Source organism: Lissotriton vulgaris, chromosome 9 (genome assembly GCF_964263255.1).
Source record: "Lissotriton vulgaris chromosome 9, aLisVul1.2, whole genome shotgun sequence".
Taxonomy (NCBI): Eukaryota; Metazoa; Chordata; class Amphibia; order Caudata; family Salamandridae; genus Lissotriton; species Lissotriton vulgaris.
The window spans coordinates 1030454628-1030478796 of NC_141697.1; the positions used below are offsets into that span (position 1 = coordinate 1030454628).

General features: G+C 49.1%; 1 protein-coding gene across 1 annotated transcript in view; it reads left to right on the forward strand.

Moving 5' to 3' along the window:
* IARS1 (isoleucyl-tRNA synthetase 1) overlaps window positions 1-24169 on the forward strand; it is a 553819-nt gene that overhangs the window by 248940 nt on the left and 280710 nt on the right. The window contains exon 17 of the mRNA XM_086938943.1: window positions 11612-11698. Within this exon, the coding sequence (XP_086795069.1) occupies window positions 11612-11698 (87 nt within the window). The remainder of the gene's footprint in view (window positions 1-11611; window positions 11699-24169) is intronic.

The following is a 24169-nucleotide window of genomic DNA, read 5'->3' on the forward strand; positions in this document are numbered from 1 at the left end:
ACAGGACAGTTCATGATTGCCCCACCTCCATGTCTATTCATCACACTGTCAACATCTCAATTATTTTAGCCAACTTGAGTTTGTTACAGCACACATACCATTGTCCTGAAGCTTCTCTATCCCACCCAATGCTGTGCCTCTTTCTCTTTTGACTTTATTCAAATGTCTTATTTCCAAATAATATGTAAATGTGAATCCAGTATTTGTAAAGCGCACAGCTACCCGGAGGCATCCCGGCGCTGGGGGCCATTGGGAAGATTAAGCAAGCTATTGCCCAGAATCACATGGTGCTGGGCAGACCCCTGCCGCCTAGCCCGGGGATCGAACCATAATCCTCTTACTCACAAATAGCGCGAGGACGTGAATTACTTTTGGAGGTGTCTCTGGAGGAGGAGAACTTTGAGGTCCCTTTTGAAGGCCTGGGAAGAGGCAGTGGTCCAGAGCTTTTTTTTGTCCTCTCGCGGTTTGTAAATACAAAACATATTGCATTACAAATGCTATAGGTATCACATTTGCGAAAGTTATAACTATTGGCATTGTAAATGACGAAGCTATTAATTTAGCTATTTAAAAAAAAAGAAACATAAATAAAAACTTTGCCATTTACAATACCAATAGCTCAAACTTTCCTAATGCGAGACCTATTGCATTGCAAATGCTTGTTTTGTGTCCAGCATATGGTAACATCATTCCTGTGGCACTGTGTGCAAGTACCTTTTGTTTTTTCAAATGATTTCACATGGATATTTACCTGCTTGAGATTGTGTTAGCTATTACTTAGTTCATATTATTTGTTTCTACGTCCTCCGCATTTGTGGGTTCTGGTAAAGACTCCTGTATTTGTCAATTTACAAGTGTTTTGTCCTTGCTGGGTGCTGGCAAATAATGCTGGGCTTTTCTGATTGCCTGCATTTAGAATCAATCGCTTGACTATCTTGCCTCTTTGGAGGCGAATTTGGGCTGGATCCAGATAAATGAAAGTAGCTTTTTTTCCTGTTGGAAAATGGCAACTGACACTCCATCGTCCATGCCCTCTTCCCTTTGGCTTGATACCATCTCTCCTAGGGCTTGGGACGTGAAGTGCAAAAGTTCCTGGCCTGCTGTGGACATGTAGTTAGTACTGCCCCAAGGCGCTTAATGTGATTTTAAAAAACAACAATAATAATTGTTGGGCCCCAAAATATGTCCTTGAACGCTGACGGCACTTCCACCGCTGTCTTCAGTACTATTGTGGGTGCCTGCTGGTGCTCTGATAGGGGTAGGAAATTAAAGGTGTGCTTGGGCTTTATTTGTTTAACTTAGAGACACATCTTTTGTGCCACTAATTATCAAAGCAGAGGAAACCTTTAGTAGTATTTTTCAATAATATTCCAATAAAGTGATCCAAAACACCTGGTCAATAACCGCCCCAAAATTCGAATGATGGTCGGGGAACCCTTGTCAACTGATACTGGCCTCGAAGAGAACATGATCACAATGTGAATCGGTCACTTTAAGCTGTAACAAACATCATAGGCCCCAAGCTGCTGTGACAAGCAACCATGATTCTGAGTAGCCGTAAAAAGCATCAATGCTCTATAACTAGCATCTTTGGGCATAAGCAGCTGAAACCAGCATCTAAGACCCCAAGCTGGTTTAACATACAACAATGACCCAAAATATTTTTGTAACACGTGTTAATGGCCCACCCCAGGTAACAATAATAATCATCAGTGACCGGAAACAACTGTAACGAGCATCAGTGACACCCTCGCCTTACATTAGTTTAAAAATTAAGCTGACCCATGACAGCTCCTCCCATCCCCTAGACCCATATGTAGGTTCTGGTGCTTAGTTTCTCACTGTAATCAGTCATCTGTCCACTGCTAAATAGCAGCGGATACAGGCTGTACAGGACAGGCCATCTAACTGTTGTCATCCAGGTAAAGTCTGCGTGGACCCCCTGTTAGCTCCAGGACCTTGAGCAGGTGGAGCCTGGAGCCTGCCATATACATCTTTGCCAGAAGTTGGTGGTTACCACCACTCACTCTCTCTGGAGTGTCGTGACCTTCTAGAGTGTCATGGCCCAAGCAGATGCTGTGAATGTAGCACAGCAGTGGCCTTTGTGGGTCCCACAGATTTGCTGGACTAGGTCAGGTGCCACAGACCGGTCATTTATTTTGCGAGGAGTCACTTGAACATGTCCTGTGCAATGGGTGCATGTGCATTAGTTACAAGAAGGAAAGAAGCACAGGCTGGCTCTGTGCCGTGTTTCATTGCATTTGCAACACCGTCTGCAATCCTGCTGGGATAGTGAAAGCTAGGCAGCGATCCCCTGCATCTTGCACTAACAGTGGATGTCTTGGGTGAGCCACCAGCTATTTTGCTGCCAGCCACCAGTACAAATCCTTATATCACTAGCACCATGGTCTGTTACTACACAGTGCTGAGGCGGAGCAGTAGGAAAGGAAAGATGCCTGCTGCAAGGAAGGCAGACAGGGAAAGAGAGTGAAAGTGCACGTCTAGAAACAGGCAGCTCAACTCCACTCAGGCAAAGAAAGCATGCCAGCGCAGCATCTAGCTAGTATTTGCTTGGGAGGTCATGGGCACCACTCCCACTGGATAGGCACTGTGTGTGCCACAGCTAAGGCAGTAGGTGGTCAGAGCGGGCAGGCAGAGGCAATATTGTAGTGATTGTCAGCGCTAGTGTGAGACGTGTACCACTGCCTGTGGTAACTCGGTCTGCCCCTGCTCAGTCCAGGCAGGACCAGACACAGCTAAAAGATTTATAACCATTGTGAGGCAGAATGCAGTGATGCAATTTGGTATATGCGTCATGAATCAGTGGTTCGACTATAGTTGAGGGTTGTTGGCAATTACCAACAAGTGTGATGTGGCGATGTTGCAGTGATTTAACATCTGTGTCTGGGATTGAGGGCAGACATAACAACAACATCAGTAGTGGGACTTTGTAACTGCTGCCTGCAGGAGCATGAAAAGTCACTGATCCCAGAAATAAGTGCCATGACAACCACCTGGACAAATTAGGCTCTGGCTGTCAACCTCATTACCTCCTCTGCTTCAAAGTACTGTTGCTCTGGCTCAAGTAGAATTCTTGTGCTTGGAGAAATCAAGTGGAATACCCTTTGGCATTTTCTTCCCTTCTCTTGCTTGCCCATTTACCTGAGCGAGAAAGGTGGATCTATAATTGCTGCCTTTCTCGGCAAAAGGAATGCACCCATATCGTACGCCCATTTCCTATAAAAATGTGAATGACTACAAAGAGCATCAGGATATGGTTTTTACCTTGGATAGACTGTATTCGAATAAAAAATGAACAGTTGAGCTAAGGGCAGCAGATGATTCCCATGCACCTCAGTAACCGTTTCATAGAAGCTCTTTCCTAAATTGACAATGGCAGGCTCTTCTTGGTAACTTACATCCTTTTCCAGTCTCTGCTGACCACCCTTCCTCTAAGTCTACTTCCACTTTAAAAAAAACAGAGGTATTATTCGGAGCTGAATACTGCTGATTCTGTGATTGCAGGTCTGTGTGCCATAGTTATTGGGGCACAAGGAGCCATCAATCTGTGTACCTCCTGAGAGAACCTTTTGTACCTGGGGTTCCCATCTCTCTTCATTCCATTGCTTGCACTGTTTGCTGTTCTAAGATTTAATGAGAAAGCTTGGTTTGCTTCCATTTATCCAAGGAAACGGACTCACCTAAAGGTAGTTATTTGTAGGCTGAACGCCTTTGTAAAGTCAATTGCTTTACAGGATCCTTGAACAGTAATTTGTTAGCCTGACTCACAAACACATGGACCATGAAGTGGCTTGAAGCGACAATCCACTCGAGTTGTAGCCAAGGGCCTAACTGCTACCACGTCACAGTGCTTGTTTGGCTGTCTGAAGAAAAAAGGTGTTACGCAACATAAGTCCCAGCTGCAGGCAGCAGTGGAAGTCTGGAAGAACTGTTAGAGCCAAAGCATCAGCTAGACCAAGTGCCTAGACCGCAGATCAATCTTACTACATTGCTCATCCTATAAAAGCAGTGTATGTTGATGTTCTTGATAGGAAAGCTCATGTTACATATTTTCAAGTCTTCTCTCCTGAATTATTTGTTGAAACCCTGCTCATTGAAAGTTTTAGAGAGAAAGAACATTCCCACCTAATCGAACTAAGAAATTTCACATTTTGGCTCTCCACACTGGATATTTTCCACGCTAGCAACCAAGTTTCACCGTCTACGGCTCGTCTGCCTAAGACAGTGAAAACCAGCATGGCCACAGTGGTATTTTTGTACATCTCTTTTAATCCCTTTGGTATCTCATCTAGCACTATTTATTTTATATCCTTATAAACCCTTTTAATGTAATAAAGAGGCTGTGGTTTTATTTAATGTGGTTTACTTATTAGTGCTGTAGTCTCTACAATACTCTTGTGTGTAGATTTTTCAGGCCTTTCTTTTATTTCTTAACTGTTCGAATTATGTTTATTAACAGTGCCACTCTAGTACTTCCAGAGATAGGCTGTGCGTTCAGTGTTTTTTTAATTGAAAAGTAGGTAAAGGTGATATTAAGGCATGCTCTTCCTGTGCACCAGTATTGCGGCCTCATTTTGGAGAGTTTTCTAGTTCAGTTTTGGCTCCTACGGCAAGTCGAGAATAATCTACACAGACGTGAGTCAATAGCTGCATTCGACGGGCGCAGCAATACTAGTGGTATCTATTAGTTGAATAATTGGAGGTCCCTATCTGTGTCTTTGTGGCAGCTTATCCTTAAGTATCAGTACACCCCTTACCGCTTGGGTGGCATAAGCGGATTCCAGGATGGGTGGGTGGTGCTGGTGGAAAGATGGTTCTGTAGTAGGGGATCTCTGTGTATAGTCATAATCTAGTGAATAGTCCCGCCCATGTGCGTGGACCCAGGAGCAATCAAAAATAATCTCTTACAGTGTCAAAAAATGCAGAAATGCATAGACACTTAAGAGAGAATTTAAAGACAGATAATGCAGCCTAAAAAGGCTACAATGTCCAGTACTTCAACTAGAAATTCCACCATAAAATCCACAAAAACAGCAAAGCCTGTACAGATTTCCCTTGCTTCACCAGCAAGATCCCTCGGGAATGATAGAGAGAAGAACCTGGACAGACCAGGCCCATAGGCTGCCATTATGTGGCTTAAACAGGATACTGTGCCTTTAAGGAAAACTTCCAGAAGCTTCTCCCAGTATCCCAGAATGCATAGCAGGTCCAACTTACTTTCAGTTCTTTTTTCCGGCTCCTGCAAGCAGGACCCTGGAGCATTGAGCTCTCCCTTTTTAAGGGTTTTTGTTGGTGTTTTTTACACTAATTTCGATTTTGTGTACTTTTAAAGTACTTTGGTGTCTTCTTCTTGGTCTTTTGCACACTTTAGTTGCCTATAATGCCTGCATTATTTGACAAATGTCCGAGGTGCTCCAGGAAGAAGGCCAAGTCAGACCCCCATGAGGTCTGTATCCTCTGCCTTCCTTCTTCCCACATACCAGAGGAGTGTGAGATCTGCCGTGGGTTCACTGGCAGGACCCTGAGGGACAGGATGAAAATCAGACTTCAGGGACTCGAGGATAGAAGGATGAAGGCACAAGGTGGGTCTGGTGGGGCTTCTTCTGCCCATGCTGAGGCCTCTGGGGGGCTCCCCAGGGGCAGGAAGTCCAGCAAACGTCATCTGTCTCCGTCTGGGTCGGTGGCTCCTACCACGATGTCGAGAGGAATAACTGCTATCTGTTCCCCTTCTCCCCAGGGCTCTGGGTCGAGACGACGTCGACCGTCGATGTCGAGGGATGTGGACACGCCGCCGTCGAAGTCTCCAGTGGCTGCTTCATCGTCGTCGACGTCGGTGTCGACGTCGAGTGATCGCAGTCGTGTGGCCCGGCGTCGGCGCTCGTCGTCGAGACGACACCGCCGGCCGCCGTCGGCGAAGAGGAGGCGATCGGCGTCGAGGGGCTCCTCGGCGTCGAGGCATGGACGGTCGCCGTCGAAGCACAGAAGGTCGCCGTCGAGGCACAGAAGGTCGCCGTCGAGGCATCGACGGCGCAGGAGGTCGACGTCGAGGCATGGACGATCGACGTCGAGGCGAAGGAGACGTGCGACGTCGAGGTCTCGCTCGACGTCGAGGAAATGCAACTCGACCCCGAGGGGACGGCGCTCGCCGCCGGGTTGACGTTCTCCGACTCCCAAGAGGCGCGGAAGGAGCGCTGACGCCAGGATTCGCTCTGGCAAGCGTCAGGAGGCTGTGGATGACTCTCCTAGGTCCCTTCCTAGTGAGGGGGGAGATTCACCGGGTTCAGCGCACTCTGCTGTGTTCACCCCGACTAAGCCTAAGTCGGTTACTCCTCCTCCTCCCCTACCAAGATGGCCTCGTCCTCGGTCCCCTACTCCACCACCACTGCCACCTCTTCCACCTCCTCAGGATCCTCCGTTGGAGAAGCCTCCTCCAGTACCTCCGAGGACCTATTCATTGCCAAGGTTCCCTACTCCTCCTACTGGGACTCCTCGGCCGGGGGCGCCACCCAGACCTAAGTCTCCTGCCCCGGTAGCTCCGGCAGGGCGACCTAAGCCCAGGAGGCCGCGATCCCGCTCCGGGCGGAGAGGGAGAGAGCGCAGTCGGCACCGTTCCTCTACGAGATCGAGGAGGCGCCACAGGAGGCGAGAGTCGCGGTCCCGCACGGATTCCTCCGGGACCAGGTCTTTCTCCCCAACGTTGTCGGACTCGCCAGGGACAAGGGTGTCCCCAGTGGACGATATCAGTACCTTTCAGGACGTACTCTTGAGGGGGGCGGCGAAGCTCGGGATCACGGTGACGGCTCCAACACCGACGACGTCCGTGATCTTTGAGACACTTCACAAGAGGCACCTGTCCCGCCCTCTTCTGCCACTCGTGCCAGGTTTGGAGGAACCAGCAAAGGAATTGTTCCTTACGCCTGCAACTACGAAGGCCGCTCCGTCCCGCCTTCTTAAGAAGTACAGGGCTCCGGACTCGGACCCGGCGTTTCTGAGAACTGACCCTGTGCCAGACTCCGTGAATGTGACGGCGGCCAGGAAGCAGCACTCGACCTCCCCGTCTTCTACTGTTCCTCCGGATAAGGAAAGTCGTTGGATCGACTCCAATGGGAGAAAGGCCTGTGGGACGGCCTCTACGTCCATGAAGGCCGCTAGCGACACGACCCTGTTGGGACGTTATGATCGGGCGCTGTGGGAGTCCCTGCAACAGTTTGCAGATCTCCTTCCGAAGGATCGGAGGGAGGATTTCCTGGAAGTCCTGAAGGAGGGGATGCTGGTCTCCAATCAAGTCATCAGCGCGGCTGCTGATGCCTCGTTGCTGGCGGCCCATGGTTATCGTCATGGGATTAATCAGAGACGCCATGCCTGGCTTAGACTGACGTCCCTCAAGCCGGAGGCACAGCAGAGTTGCTAATCTGCCCTTCTCGGGGGAGACCCTCTTCGGGAAGCACGCGGACGATGAAATGGCCCGCATGAAGGCGGAGGCGGAGACCTTGACGGCGGTGGGCTTGGAAAAGCCCAAGGACAAGAAGAGCTACCACCTGTTCCAGAGGAGGTTCGGGGCGCAGGGCAGAGGGCGAGGACAGGCTGCGGGTCAGCAACAGCAGCAACAGCAGCAGTACCGCCGGCCCTTCCAGAAGCGCCAGAAGGGTAGGGGAGGCCAACAACCCTCTACCGCGAACAAGGGCGCAGCAGGGTCTCGACCCTGAGCTGTTACTTCCCCCTCGTCCGTTACCCGCTCCGGTGGGGGGAAGCATTCAATCTTTTCTGGCAGAGTGGAGAAAAATTACTCAGGACAAGTGGGTGCTGAATATTGTTTGCAATGGATACAGTCTTCGGTTCATCAGCCCTCCTCCAGCGACCCCTCCGGTCAGCTCGCAGTATCAACTGCGCGAGCTCCAGGCGGAGGCCGATATCCTGTTAAGGAAAAGGGCGATAGAAGACGTACCTCTGTCTCAGAGAGGAAGAGGTCTGTACTCCCGATTCTTTCTGGTCCGCAAGAAGGACAAGAACGAGTTCAGGCCCATTCTGGATTTGCGACAGGCAAACAAGTGGATTCGCAGAGAAAAGTTCCGCATGCTGTCGTTGCATCAGATTTATCCTCAGCTGCAACGGGGAGATTGGCTGTGTGCCATAGACCTACAGGATGCTTACTTCCATGTGCCCATTGCACACAAACACCGGAAGTTCCTGCGATTCCAAGTCGGCGCCAATCACTATCAATACACAGTGTTGCCATTCGGACTGAAGTCTGCACCCAGAACATTCTCGAAGTGCATGGCGGTGGTGGCCGCACACCTGCGGAAGAACAAGGTGTTTGTCTACCCGTACCTGGACGATCGGTTGATCAAGGCCTCCTCCTTCTCGGAAGCTCAAGCGCACTTCCAGAAGACGTGCGTTCTCTTGAACAAGCTGGGGTTGCACATCAACATGTCCAAGTCTGTCCCGACTCCGGTCCAGTGCATACAGTACTTGGGAGCCTCAATCGATATGCTGTCAGCAAGCGTGTCTCCTTCGGAGGAGCGACGGCGATCGATCCTTCGGAAGGCTCAGGCTCTTATGACCGCTCCATCTACAACAGTGAGGACGGTGTCTTCTCTACTGGGGTCGATGGCCTCTTGTATCTTCCTCACTCCCCATGCAAGACTTCACATGAGACCTCTGCAGGAGTGCTTGGAGGACCAGTGGGACCAGAGGAAAGGATCTTGGGACGACAAGATACGACTGCCTCTGCAGGCTCTTTAGTCTCTGAAGTGGTGGTGTTCAGCGGAGAATCTCCTCAGAGGGGATCCCTTCCACAAGGACATTCCTACTCAGACAATCGTGACGGATCCTTCTCTCCACGGCTGGGGAGCGCATTCAGGAGTCTTACAGATTCAAGGTGCGTGGTCTCCGATGGAGTCCACTTATCACATCAATTTCCTGGAACTCAGAGCTGTTCACTTGGCGCTGAAGGCCTTTCATCCGTCCTTCCGGACCAACTCTCTGCTTGTACAGACGGACAATACTACCACGATGTATTACCTCAACAAGCAGGGGGGGTCGAGGTCCCGCACCCTGTCTCGGGAGGCGCAGACGATCTGGCATTGGCTTCTGGCAAGAGGATTGACGATAACGACCACCCATCTGCCAGGTGTGCAGAATGTTCAGGCGGACGCACTGAGCAGACTGATTCAGGAAAACCACGAATGGGTCATAAACGACGACGTGCTAGGAGAAGTCTTCGAAAGGTGGGGGACTCCAGACGTAGATCTGTTTGCCACCGCCGAAAACAGCAAATGCCGAGACTTCGCCTCCAGGTACTACCAGCAAGGGACGCTGGGGAATGCACTCTGGATCAACTGGTCGAACAGCTTTGTGTACGCTTTTCCACCCATTCCCCTGATTCCAGCGGTGCTGATCAAGCTGTCCCAATCCAGGGCGCGGATGATCCTGATTGCCCCGGAATGGCCCAGGCGGTGGTGGTTCACTGACCTTCTACACCGGTCTCTCCTTCCGCACATACGGCTGCCGTGCAGGCCGGACCTTCTCACGAAGTTCGGGGGGCAGATGTTGCACCCGAACCTCTCCTCTTTGAGTTTGGCGGCATGGCTCCTGAGATAGTGCAATATGGCCATTTGAATCTCCCAGACAATTGCATGGACATACTGAAGGAGGCTAAGCGACCTTCCACTAGGACTTCCTATGCTTACAAGTGGAAGAGGTTCTGTATCTGGTGTAAGTCTAAGAACTATGACCCAACGACATGCAAGGAAGACGTCATCCTTCCTTATCTTCTAAATTTGGCGCGGTCTGGCCTTAACGTTCATTCCATTAAGGTTCATCTCGCTGCCTTGACTGCCTACAGGAAATGCCCTTCACAGACTTCCTTCTTCCAGATCCCTGTGGTCAAAGATTTCTTGGAAGGCTTGAAGAAAGTGTTCCCTCCTGTCAGGCTTCCTTCGCCTTCATGGGATTTGAATGTGGTGCTGTCCAGATTGATGAAGGAGCCTTTTGAGCCTATTCATAAGGCTTCGTTGCAGCACCTGTCCTGGAAGGCGGCGTTCCCCGTGGCCATTACATCGGCCCGCAGGGTAAGTGAAATTCAGGCGTTGTGTTGTCAAGAACCTTATACTGTATTTCATGCTGCTAAGGTTGTCATGCGTACTCACCCTAAATTTCTTCCCAAGGTTATTTCTGATTTTCATATCAACCAGACTATAACTTTGCCTACGTTTTTTCAGGATCCTTCATCTCCAGCGGAAAGGTCTTTACATTCCCTGGATTTCAGGAGGGTGTTGAAATTTTATCTGGATAAAACCAAGGATATTCGTAGGTCAGACCAATTATTTGTCAATTATGGATCTGTCAGGACGGGTTTTGCTACCTCTAAACAGTCCATTTCTAGGTGGATTGTGTCCTGCATACAGCTGTGTTACCAAAAAGCTAATAAGACCTTAGGGGGTAAGCCTAAGGCTCATTCCACCAGAGGTAAAGCTGCCACGACAGCTTTACTCCGTAATGTTCCGATTGCAGAGATCTGCAAGGCGGCCACTTGGAAGTCGGTTCATACCTTTGCTAAGCATTACTGCCTGGACACTGATGCCAGGGCAGACGCTCAGGTTGGGCAGGCTTCGCTGCGGAATTTATTCGCACTATAGTGGTTGTTTCTGTTTCTCCACCGCCGCTTTGGTGTGGGGATGGGCTTGCCATTCTATTCACTAGATTATGACTATACACAGAGATCCCCTACTACAGAAGGAGTAGTTTCTGTCCTGTAACTCCAGTTCTGTAGTAGGGGTATCTCTGTTATAGTCATAAGCGCCCTCCCGCCTCCCCGGTGGAGAATTCTTCATGTAAGTAATGCTACAGGTCTGGCGTTTTGTACGCCTTCAAAAAGAACTGAAAGTAAGTTGGACCTGCTATGCATTCTGGGATACTGGGAGAAGCTTCTGGAAGGTTTCCTTAAAGGCACAGTATCCTGTTTAAGCCACATAATGGCAGCCTATGGGGCTTGTCTGTCCAGGTTCTTCTCTCTATCATTCCTGAGGGATCTTGCTGGTGAAGCAAGGGAAATCTGTACAGGCTTTGCTGTTTTTGTGGATTTTATGGTGGAATTTCTAGTTGAAGTACTGGACAGTGTAGCCTTTTTAGGCTGCATTATCTGTCTTTAAATTCTCTCTTAAGTGTCTATGCATTTCTGCATTTTTTGACACTGTAAGAGATTATTTTTGATTGCTCCGGGGTCCACGCACATGGGCGGGACTATTCACTAGATTATGACTATAACAGAGATACCCCTACTACTGAACTGGAGTTACAGGACAGAAGCTACTCCTACGTGGTGCTCCACGGCAAAGCTTACAATTATTCAAGTTAGAAAGCATACTGTTAATGCAGGCAGCCCCAGGAGTATTTCCTTGTTCCTCACAGAGAATGATTATTTTCCACAAGTGGCATAGTAGGTTTGTGCTTTGCAATTTCTCTGGTTATTCAGGGAGAACTACTGCCACATTACTTTATTCGATTTTCATTTTGAAGGGCAGATTGCTGTAGTTCTTAGAAAGCTCAAATTTTTCTTCTTAAGGGTAACTTGATGTTCATCTTCTTTCAGGTTTTACACGTTGCTGGTGCTGTCGACGGCCCTCTTTGGAAAGCCACCTTTCAAGAACGTGATTGTAAACGGGCTGGTGCTGGCCAGGTGGGTGTTGTTTGCTTCACTGACTCAGCATTGCTGTAATAGTGTGAATTCAAGTTCAGATTGTGTTGCTCGCAGAGGCTTCAGTACAGTCTGTTCTGAAATACTGGGCACATCCAAGCCAGGTTTATATTCAATTATCCTTTCAGTAGAGGACCCGTGTAAAGATAGAATTGTTCAGACTGAACAGCAAGAGAAGCACTCTCCTTTCAGCCTGTCCAAGTAAACACAAAGTATTGAAATGAACCTGTTTATAATCTGAGGATCACTGGTGCGATATCCGACATTGTTGACTTAGCCTTTAATCCTGCAGAGATTGATAAAATGAGTACTATTGAATTTAAAAATGGCTTCGCCTTTTGCAGCTTTTCCTAACCTACAAAAATTTGAGCTGGAGTTTGTTGCCTAAAACCGTGGTACACATTTCAGCACCTCCGAAAGGGGAATTGGAGATAACATTTTCTTTTATCTTTGTTTTGTGAGTGAAACCCACACTGAAGATGCATGTTTTCTCCAGCAGATCCCTTATCTTGAACTATCCTACAGGTGCCAGGCTGGTTTGGGAAGAAATTTTCACCAGCAAACTATTTCTGGGGTGCTGGTTGCCCCACTGTAGCCAAAGACAGAGATCTGCCTTTCCCAAGAGATGTGACAGGGATCCATAAAAGGCGCCATGTCATGTCGGACATCATTCCTTTTTTTCGGCACTCTTCAAATACAGACCTAGAGCTCCCTTAGTTGATTATGACAGATTTCTAAATTATTCTTTGATGGTGTACCACAACTTCTTGTAATCACAAACTCCACGATGCGTGGAGAAGGGAACAAGAGGCGCCGGGTTCTAGGAGCTAGCAGCCTCCAATATTAACTATTTACCACATAAGAGCTGCTCCTAGTGTAGATAGAACTCAACTTACTACATCAACAATCCCTTGCGTCAACGATAGCTAAAGCTCTGAACCAGAATAACCTACAACTGGCTCAGGTAAATGGTTATACTTTAAAATGGGGGAATATAAACCCTGGGCAAATCACCGAGGAGGTGATTAAAGCAGCATACCCTTACATCATAAAATGCTTTGATCTAATCACGATAGAGGAGGAAGTCATAAGCAACTTCTCTAAAATTCTAACTGTCATCAAGGGCCTCCTAACAAAAAAATCAAAGGCAGAAACTTCAAATAAGAGAGGTTGGTTTAATCATAGCTGTACCTCGGCACATACAAAGCTTAAAGTGGCCGTGAATAATGAAAATAGAGACCCACAGCTAATCGCCAGACTCAGAAAAGAATATCTGTCTGCCTGAAAGCAGAGAGAAGCCGAATTAAAGCAGGCCTTGTGGGACCAACTACATAAAAGTGCCCTACACAAAAATAGCGAGGCATTCTGGCGAGTAGTAAAAACCCCTTCTTAGCTGACGATAACCTCCCAAAAATAGAAGTGGCCATAGAAGAAGGAGCATGGGTTTCTCACTTTTCAAAAATTTTTAAGAAACAAACGCTTTTTGAAAGTGAAGAAATAACTCATCCAGCTGTCGTTTACCCCATTTCAATAGAATTCGACATTTCCAAAGTCCTCATGGCCCTAAACTTAAGGAAAAATGGAAAAGCTCCGGGCCCCGATGGAGTCCCGGTGGACATCTTTAAATACAATACGGACCTCTGGGCCCCCATATTGACCAGGGTGTGTGCGGCAGCCGCAAAAAAAGGGGCTCTTGGAATCCTGGACCAAGTCTGTTATGGTCCCGATCTTTAAAAAAGGAGACCGCCAGGAGCCTACCTGCTACCGCCCCATCTCACTGTTTATTTATTTATTTTATTTATTTTGAAAGTTTTATATAGCGCGAACAAGATCTTTGCAGATATCAGAGCGCTTTACAAGACAACGGGGGTGATAGAGTAATACAATGTAATAGTTGAGGTAGTGAGGTAGTTGCATAGTAGTTACATAGTTACAAAGGTAGGTCAAAGAAAACATGAGGTAGGTCACAGGTGAGGTAGTGAAGGTACAAGGTGCATAGTCAAACAGTTGTGCCAATACTATAAAGTGCAAAAATGAGGAGCATATACTTGCTTAAGCGTGTTTAACATTTTTGGAGATAACATAAAGGAGGGCATAGTTGGTGGGTGAGTGCAGAATGTGTAGTTACATAGGTGCATCAGTAGTACAAGAGTAGGGATCGTTGCGGTGGTGTAGGTACAGTGTGCAAAGTCAGACAAGTGCGTCAACAATATCACAATATACAAAGAGGGAACATAGACAATCAAGTAAATCGATAATACAAGTAATACATAAAGACCAACGTGGTCAGGCAGGTCTTACAGAGCAGATTCATGAGAGCTACAGAATAATAGATCATATGTGTTTAGCCATGAGGAACGCTTTTACTTCTTTCTTAAAAAGTTTGTTGGAGGAGATGAGCCTGGTTTCAGGTGGGAGTGAGTTCCAGATCCTGGGTGCCATTCCTGAAAAGGAGCGTTTATAAGTTTTTTCCTTCCGAAATCTTCGAGGCTTCAGTAGAAGATTGTTTGTGCTTCTAGTAGTTCTAGAGCCACCCGAAATTGTCAGCTTTTGAGTGAGGTAGGCGGGTGAGTTCATGTGTACAGCCTTGTGTGTCATGCAGGCGATTTTCAGATGAATTCTGGCTTCGAAAGGCAACCAGTTCAGGGCTTTAAAGTCAGGGGAAATATGCGAGTGCTTTTTTGAACCAGTGATGAGTCTCGCTGCAGCGTTGAGGGACGCTCTTAGGGGTGCCGTTGTAGTTAGGGGGAGCCCGCAGAGGGCGGTGCTACCATATTCAATGTGCGGGATGACTATAGATTGTACTGCAGTTTGGAAGTCTTTGGCTGGAAGGAAGGGTTTGTTTTCTCAAGGTATTGATTTGGAAGTTCGCTCCTTTGGTTGCCTTGATGATGTGCTGCTGCATGTTGAGATTGGCGTCGAGTGTTATGCCTAGAGATTTTGCCGAGTCTACGACGGTAGGTTGTACATTTAGAGCCGTTAAGTGTTTAAGCCATGTTTGGGCCGTAGAGATTTTTGCGGGGGGTGAGATCAGGAGGAACTCAGTCTTCAGCGCATTGAGTTTGAGGTGATTCTCGGCAAGCCAGGATTGGGTGTTTCTGATCGTGGTGTTCAGAAGCATGATGTCCTTGGGAGATTGTATTTTGAGATAAAGTTGGGTGTCGTCTGCATACATGTGAAAGTGAACATTGGATGTCTGTAGCAAAGTAGTGAGGGGTTCCATAACTAGGTTGAACAGTGTTGGGGAGAGGGAGGATCCTTGAGGGACGCCTAGCGATACAGGTACCGGAGGGGACAATAGGTTATTACTTTTGAATCTTTGTGACCGGTTGTGTAGAAAGGAGGTGAACCACTTGAGAACAGTCCCAGAAATGCCCATTCTTGTGTTTAACAGTTCGAGTAAGTTCTCATGTTTAACTGTATCGAATGCTGAGGAGAGATCCAGGAGGATGAGGAGGCAAGTATCGTTTTGGTCTAGGATTTGGAGGGCGTCGTCCACTATGTGAGTCATGGCCGTTTCGGTACTGTGCCCTGCTCGGAAGCCTGACTGATGGGCGTTGAGGAGATCAAACTTGTCTATGTGTTTAGTCAGTTGTAGCTGTACGCATTTCTCCAGCAGTTTAGCGAGGGTGCTAATATTTGTAATAGGGCTGTAATTGTTTAGATCAGTGGGGTCTGCTGTTGTTTTTTTTAGTAGCGGTGTGACTTGCCCGACTTTGAGGGCGTTAGGGATGGATCCTTGTTGAAGAGAGCTATTGATAATCTTAGTCCAGAGTGGGAGGAGCAAAGGGGTAAAGTCTTTTACAGCGTTAGCCGGAAGGGGGTCAGTGAGGTGATTGGATGGTTTCAGGGTGCTGAGCAATCTGCCAATTTCTTCTTCGGAGTAGGTGCCAAAGGATGACCATGTGGCATTGTTCTTTGGTTCAGGCACTGCTGTGTGTTGGGGATTGGAGTACAGGATTGCGTCATTGAGGAGATCGCTTCTTATGTTGTCGTTTTTTTGGATAAAGAAAGCTGAGAAGTCTTCACATGAAGGTGTAACGCCCATGGTGCTGAGTGTCTGGGGTTGTTCTTTGGATTGTGTTCTGATTAAGTCAAATAATTTTCTTGGGCGGTTTTTTGCTTGGGCGAGCTGGAGGCTGAAGAAATCTCTTTTTGAGCGTTTTATTTTCCTGAAGTAGGCGTTTCTCTGTTTCTTCAGACTTTTTAGGTGCGCTGCAGAAGGGGCTGACCTCCAAGTGCGCTCTGCCAATCGCATGGCCCGTCTATCCTCATTGAGGCTCCCGTCATACCATGGGTTGGAAATCTTGGATGAAACTCTTTTCAGTTGCATGGGTGCAGCCTCATTGATTATTGTGGACATAGCATTGAGATAGTGGTCAGTCAGTAGTTGAACGTCCGTAGCGCCGGGAGGAGGGAGTAGTCGATTGCGGCTGTTGGGCGGTAAGGAGTTTGGGTTGAGTTTCTTCAAGTCTCTTTTCCAAACTTTGGGCTTAGAGGGTTGAACAGGGTTAAATTTAAGTTTTTCATTGATGAGGAAGGAGACAATATGATGATCTGACCAGTCACAAGGTTGGATTGACTCAAGTTGAATAGCGTCCTCTTTGGATATGATCAGGTCTAGGATAGAGCCTCTCTCGTGGGTCGGACTATTGCATATTTGGGTGAGATCCAGTGTGTTGAGGAAGCTTTTGAGGCTGTTTACCACTGTGTCACTGCTGTCATTCCAGTGGAGATTGAAGTCGCCAAGGAAAACTTGGGTGTTCTGCCGTCCCGAGTTGGCTGATATTGTATCCATGAGTTGTTGGGAGAAGGAGATCTTGTTCCTCGGTGGGTGGTATATAATGTGTAGTGAGCATACCGGTTTGCTTTCGCTGATGACATCAAGGCAGAGGTATTCACAAGATGTAAGAGAGTGGGCGGACGCTTTAGAGACTGAGAGGTTGCTTCTGTAGATACAGGCAATTCCACCGCCTGTCCTTTTGGCCCTGTCAAGTCTAATGATACAGTAGTTGGGTGGGACTAGGATATCCAAGATAGGTGTAGAGGAATCAGACAGCCATGTTTCAGTTAGAATGGCTAGATCCAGTTCCGTAGACATGATGAGGTCGGCGACCTCCGCGGAATGTCTTTGGGCCGATCTGCAGTTGAGAAGTATGCATTTAAGGCTAGGGGTGCAAAGGGTGGAGGAGGGTTCTATAGTGAGGGGTACGTTAGTGAGGTTATTGGGGACGGCGCCTCTGTTGTTATCCTTTTGGTGCCTGAGGGCGTTAGAGATAATCGTTGGGATGGACATGTGGTTGGTGGCTTGGCGATTTTGGGGAGCCGGAGCGTAAGAGTGGAGAAGGGTGAGTACGTCATGGTCTGAGATCATATTGGTAGTGCGTCTGGGGCGATTGGTGTTATTGCGATAGGGGGTAGAGGTCCAGTGTGGGGAGAGTTGTGTGATAAGGCGAGTAGGAGGTGATGAGGAAGTGTTGTTAGGTGTAGTGGCAATATTACGCTTGGTGGTAATGTGATTGCGATTGTTATTGCGATTGGTGGTATTGCGAGGGGGGATAGAGGTCCTGTGTGTGGAGTGTTGTGTGGTAGGGCGAGAAGGAGGTGAGGGGGAGGTGTTATTCGGTGTAAGGTTGGTGGTGAGATGAGGGCATCTGGGGTATGAGATGAGCAACTCTTTGATGGAGTGTAGTTCTTCTTTCATTTGGAGGAGGGTGGACATAATCATGCCCAGCGTGGTGATGGGCGCGGGGTTGGGGGGTGGTACTGGCGGTGAGCAGGCGAATAGGTTGCTGGAGACTGGGGGGGATCGGGGTGGAGAGGTGGAGCTGGTGAGGGGGTTGGATGTGTTAGCGAGAGGATCGGTGTTAGGGTTGGTGTTGGCGTTATTGGGAAGGGCATCAGTACTAGGGGGGGGAGGGTAAATGGGGGCGATGTGGAGGCTGGCTGTTGTGGGGGATGAGGTGTGATAGTAAGGTGTGAGCGAGGGGGGTGAGAGGTTGAAGGAGGGGTGGAGGCTAGGCGTGACGGGAGTGCTAAGTGTGGGGGGGAGATAAGCGGAGAGAGAGTCATGTTGTGTGAGGTGCCGTTGGGGGAGGAGGGGTGTTCTGAGAAGATTGGTGTGGAGGATGGGGCGGGAGTGCAAAGTGTGGGGGGGGATGTGGGAAGATCCACTGTTGGACTCAGTGGGTAAGGTAGCCAGTAGGGTCATCCTTGAGCGTCTCCAACAGTGGGCAGAGGATAGGGGGGTACTGTCTGATATACAATTTGGCTTCCGGGAAGGATTTGGTACAGTGGAGCAGGCTTTAAACCTGTCAATAATTGTGGGAAAATATATTCATGCAAAAAAAGACAAACTCTATATGGTGTATGTGGACCTGTCTGCAGCCTTGGACTGTGTGTCCCATTCAAAATTATGGTTAGTCTTGTCACAAATGAGTGTGGACCCCTCACTCTTAGATTTTTTAAGGGAACTATACTCCAAGGCCTCCGCAAGAGTACGTTACGGCGACAGGGGCGAGTTGACTGCATCTTTTGGAGTAGAGCGTGGAGTCAGGCAGGGATGTTTCTTGGCCCCCTTCTTATTCTCCCTATATACAAACAGCCTGGAGATGGAGCTTCTGAGGGGGGCTCTAGACCTCCCCCAAGTAAAACAACGCCTGATTTCCGCTCTGCTCTATGCAGACGACTCCGTCATCCTGGCCCGTACCCCACGTGAGTTACAAAAAGCGTTGACCAGGTATGCGGATTTCATGGGCACCCTTGACCTCCACATTAATATTAAGAAAACCTTTGTAATGGTGGCAGGTAAAGGCAAAAAAGGGTTTAGGGACATATCCCGTAATAACCAAAACCTCGAACTGACGGCCCAGTATCCCTACTTAGGCATCACAATAGATGATAAATTGAATTGGAAAGCGGCAGTTGAGTCTAGAAAGCATTCCTTTAAGAGGGTAATAGTTGCTCTGATGTCCTTCTCACAAAAATTGAGCAAATAGTCGCCTGTGGAACTACTGAAAATTTATAACGCAAAATGCCAGACAGTAGCTCTGAATGGGGCTGGGGTTTGGGGGCACGTGGACGTTAGCGCTCTACAGGTGGCAGAAAATTCCTTTTTAAGATTTCTTTTGGTGGCACCAAGGCGAATCTCCACATATGCATCCCACATTGAATTAGGCATACCGCACATCGAGGATTTAGCAAAAATCCAACCTTTGCTATTGTGGCGGCATATATGGACCTCAGATAAAAACATGTTAACTAAAGGGATTGTGGCGGATTCAATGATTTGATTTGATTTGATTTGATTTTATGTTTTCTTAAGCGCGCAGCTACCCTGGGGCATCCCGGCGCTGAAAAAGACTACGGAACTGAGGGAAGGAAGGGTCAGGAGGTGAACTCAGGGGAACAGTAAAGTTTTTAGGCGTTTCCTAAACCTGAGGTAGTTGTGTTCTTGCCTCAGGGAAAGGGGGAGGGCGTTCCACAATCTAGGAGCATTATAGGAGAACAGGCGACCGCCTGATCTGGCTTTCCTGATTCTGGGGACATTGGCTAGGGAAAGAGAGTTGGACCTCAGATGGCGACTCGACTGTTGTTGAGTCACCAGTGTCCTGAGTATGGGAGGGCCCTCATTGTGCAGAATTCTGTGGGTGATGCACAGGGTCTTAAAATCGACCCTCTCCTTCACTGGCAGCCAGTGCAGACTTCTGAGAGCTGGTTTAGCTGAGTTCCTCGTTGAAGTTCCTGTGAGGATTCTCGCCGCTGCGTTCTGAGCGCATTGAAGTCTATGGGTCACCGATGCTGGGGCTCCCAGATACAGGACGTTTCCGTAGTCCAGCCTGGAGTTTACGAGCCCCTGCAGCAAGAGTTTCCTGGACTGGAGTGGCAGTAGATGTAAGATCTTCCGAGCCATCTTTATCAGGCCGAAGCAAGTTCCCGCCGTTTTTCTCGCCTGAGTTTTGAAGCTTAGATCCTGATCAAGCCAAATCCCTAAGCTCTTGACTTCGGACTTGGGGATGGGTGGTGTTCCCATGCACGGAGGCCAAGGAAGCGAAGTGGGAATTTTGTTGGAGGTCCCTAAAAGGAGAATTTCCGATTTTTCCCCGTTTAATTTTAGCCTTGATTCGCACATCCATTGATGCACCCCCTCTAGACAGCTGCTCAGGTTGGACAGGGCATTGTCCGCCTGGTTAAGGGAGACGATCAGCTGGGTGTCATCAGCATACATTATTGATTTAATGCCATACGGCTTTACAACATCCTCAAGGGGGGCCATGTAGGCGTTAAAGAGTGTGGGGCTCAGGGAAGATCCCTGAGGCACACCACACCCGAGAGGCTGAGCAGAGGAGACGGAGTACCCGTCCGCTACTTGGAAGGACCTGTTTCTGAGAAAGGATGATATCCAGGCCAGGGCGGAGTCGGCCACTCCCATTAGGCCAAGGCGCTGGACAAGGGTTGCATGGTCCACCGTGTCGAAGGCGGCACTCAGGTCGAGGAGGATCACTGCCACTGATCCTCCTGCGTCCAGTATGCCTCTGGCTTCCTCGACAACGGCTAACAAAGCGGTGTCAGTCCCCTGTCCTGGTCTAAAGCCTGTCTGGGACATGCGAAGAAGATGGTTGGTCTCTAAAAAATCCGAAAGTTGCCGATTTGCTACTCGTTCGGCTATTTTACTCATAGCTGGAAGCAACGAGATTGGTCTGAAATAGGAGGGGTCTGAGGGATCCAAGTGTGGTTTCTTTATGAGGGCCTTGACCGTGGCTTTTTTCCAGTTCTCCGGGACTATACCGTTTTCAAAGGAAGCATTGATCAGTTTAGTAAATAGGGGAGCAATAGTGGAAGCAACTAGCTTCAATTTACTAATTGGGGCTGGGTCTGCTGGGGAGCCACTTTTGACTTTCTGTAAAACGTTGAGAAACGTTTCGATGGAGATTTGGGAGAAAGAGGTTAGTCTCTGGGTGTCTTGGAAAGGGGAGGGGCCTGGTAGTGCTTGGATTGGCAATGGGGTTGGAAGGGAGGTTAGGATTTTGGTAATTTTTGCCGAGAAGAACTCTGCCATTTTATTGCAATTTGCACCGTCCACGTCAGGGGGGGGTGGAGGGTCTTGTATTTTGGTGAGGAGTTTCACAATTCTATAGGTCTCTCTCGTGGAGTTCGCGGCTGAGGCTATTTTCTCCTCAAAGAAGTTGGCCTGTGCAGTTTTTAATGCGTTTTTGTACAGTCTAATGTGGGTTCTATAGTCGCTTTTATCGTTTGTATCCCAGTTTTTTCTCCAACGGCGTTCGAGCTTTTTTCCCTTTCTTCTTAATTCGCGAAGTTCCTCTGTGAACCATGGCAGTTTGGACAATTTCCTACTGGATGGGAGAGTTTTAAGAGGTAAGACTGAGTCGAGGGAGTCTTTTATCCAGTTGTGAAGTTGGATTTCAGCTGACGAGGGGTTAGGGTCTACTGAGGGGGTCGTAGCCGTCAGTGCTTGATCCCACAAGGTTGTGTCCAGTTTTTTCCAGGGCCGAGAAGGGGCTCGGGGGAGGGGAATGTCAGGCAATTTGCCTGGAAGTAGCAGTTTAAAAGGAACCAGGAAGTGGTCTGACCAGGGGAGGGGAAGAGGAGTTTGTACAGTAAGGGTGGAGAGGTTGGAAAAGATTGGGTCAAGTAATCGACCTTTCGTATGGGTGGGTTCTTTATTAAGGAGGTGAAGATTGAGGGAAGCCAGATCGGTTATTAGGTCAGTTGCAAGTTTGTTGCTTTGATCGTTGAAGTGGAGATTTAGGTCTCCAAGGATTGTAAAATTAGGGGTCACACAGGCCCGAGAGGAGATGGCGTCTGTGAGTGAGTCAATGAAACCCCCTACCTGTCCCGGAGGGCGGTAGATTAGGGCACCAGAGAGTGTCGTAGATGGTGGCAGGTGAAGGGAGAACAAAACGTTTCCACTATCCAGAATGGGGCTATCTTTAAGTTGGCATGAAAGATTATCCCGGTAGATGATCGCAATCCCTCCACCAATACCCTTCGGTCTATTTAGAGATTTGATAAGGTATCCGGGGGGGAGTGCTTGAATGATGTCTGGATCTGTGCTAGGGGAAAGCCACGTTTCTGTTAAAAACAGAGCGTCTAAGCCAAGCTCTGCTAGTAGTAAGTGGATTTCTGTCTGGTGCTTTGGGAGTGACCTACAATTCAGCAGGGCCATTTCGAGATGTGCCGGTTCGGGTTGGGGGGATGGGGATAACCTGTATTCACAGTTTGGGCAGCCCAAAGGGTCGGTTTCTGGCATGATAGTTTCCTTACATCTAGTGGTCGCTGATTCCCTGAGCTGGTACAGGGTGTCGGGTGAATATATTAATCTAGGGCAGTTGAAACTAGCCTGGGGTCTAGGCTCTGGGCTCGGTCTGGCGCGGACGGGCGCAGACGGGCTTGCCTTAGGCGCGCCTTCGGCGCGCAAACGGCGCTCCCGCTGCGCTCGTCCACTGCGCTTGCGTGGCTGGCACATTTTAGGGAAAGGGTGGGCGTGGCCAGAGAGGTGGGCGTGGCCTCGCGAAGCAGCGATGGCGGCCCTTTAATAGTTTATCCCGCGATGCAGCGCTAGCTCCGCTGCTCGTGGGGTGTCCTGGCAGGCTAAGGTGCAGTCAGCCTCAGGGGAGGGTTAGGTAACTTGTCAGAACAGTAAAAACACGAAATACAATTTTTAAAATCACGAGTGAATGTAGCCTCCGGCTTCCGCCTCAGAGGTGTAGAAGGTAGTCACCAGCGCTTTCAGTCGGCGCTTAATTATAGGCGGGGGAGTGGGCGTGGCCAGAGAGGTGGGCGTGGCCTTGCGAAGCAGCGATGGCGGCCCTTTAATAGTTTATCCCGCGATGCAGCGCTAGCTCCGCTGCTCGTGGGGTGTCCTGGCAGGCTAAGGTGCAGTCAGCCTCAGGGGAGGGTTAGGTAACTTGTCAGAACAGTAAAAACACGAAATACAATTTTTAAAATCACGAGTGAATGTAGCCTCCGGCTTCCGCCTCAGAGGTGTAGAAGGTAGTCACCAGCGCTTTCAGTCGGCGCTTAATTATAGGCGGGGGAGTGGGCGTGGCCAGAGAGGTGGGCGTGGCCTCGTGAAGCAGCGATGGCGGCCCTTTAATAGTTTATCCCGCGATGCAGCGCTAGCTCCGCTGCTCGTGGGGTGTCCTGGCAGGCTAAGGTGCAGTCAGCCTCAGGGGAGGGTTAAGTAACTTGTCAGAACAGTAAAAACACGAAATACAATTTTTAAAATCACGAGTGAATGTAGCCTCCGGCTTCCGCCTCAGAGGTGTAGAAGGTAGTCACCAGCGCTTTCAGTCGGCGCTTAATTATAGGCGGGGGAGTGGGCGTGGCCAGAGAGGTGGGCGTGGCCTCGCGAAGCAGCGATGGCGGCCCTTTAATAGTTTATCCCGCGATGCAGCGCTAGCTCCGCTGCTCGTGGGGTGTCCTGGCAGGCTAAGGTGCAGTCAGCCTCAGGGGAGGGTTAGGTAACTTGTCAGAACAGTAAAAACACGAAATACAATTTTTAAAATCACGAGTGAATGTAGCCTCCGGCTACCGCCTCAGAGGTGTAGAAGGTAGTCACCAGCGCTTTCAGTCGGCGCTTAATTATAGGCGGGGGAGTGGGCGTGGCCAGAGAGGTGGGCGTGGCCTCGCGAAGCAGCGATGGCGGCCCTTTAATAGTTTATCCCGCGATGCAGCGCTAGCTCCGCTGCTCGTGGGGTGTCCTGGCAGGCTAAGGTGCAGTCAGCCTCAGGGGAGGGTTAGGTAACTTGTCAGAACAGTAAAAACACGAAATACAATTTTTAAAATCACGAGTGAATGTAGCCTCCGGCTTCCGCCTCAGAGGTGTAGAAGGTAGTCACCAGCGCTTTCAGTCGGCGCTTAATTATAGGCGGGGGAGTGGGCGTGGCCAGAGAGGTGGGCGTGGCCTCGCGAAGCAGCGATGGCGGCCCTTTAATAGTTTATCCCGCGATGCAGCGCTAGCTCCGCTGCTCGTGGGGTGTCCTGGCAGGCTAAGGTGCAGTCAGCCTCAGGGGAGGGTTAGGTAACTTGTCAGAACAGTAAAAACACGAAATACAATTTTTAAAATCACGAGTGAATGTAGCCTCCGGCTTCCGCCTCAGAGGTGTAGAAGGTAGTCACCAGCGCTTTCAGTCGGCGCTTAATTATAGGCGGGGGAGTGGGCGTGGCCAGAGAGGTGGGCGTGGCCTCGCGAAGCAGCGATGGCGGCCCTTTAATAGTTTATCCCGCGATGCAGCGCTAGCTCCGCTGCTCGTGGGGTGTCCTGGCAGGCTAAGGTGCAGTCAGCCTCAGGGGAGGGTTAGGTAACTTGTCAGAACAGTAAAAACAAGAAATACAATTTTTAAAATCACGAGTGAATGTAGCCTCCGGCTTCCGCCTCAGAGGTGTAGAAGGTAGTCACCAGCGCTTTCAGTCGGCGCTTAATTATAGGCG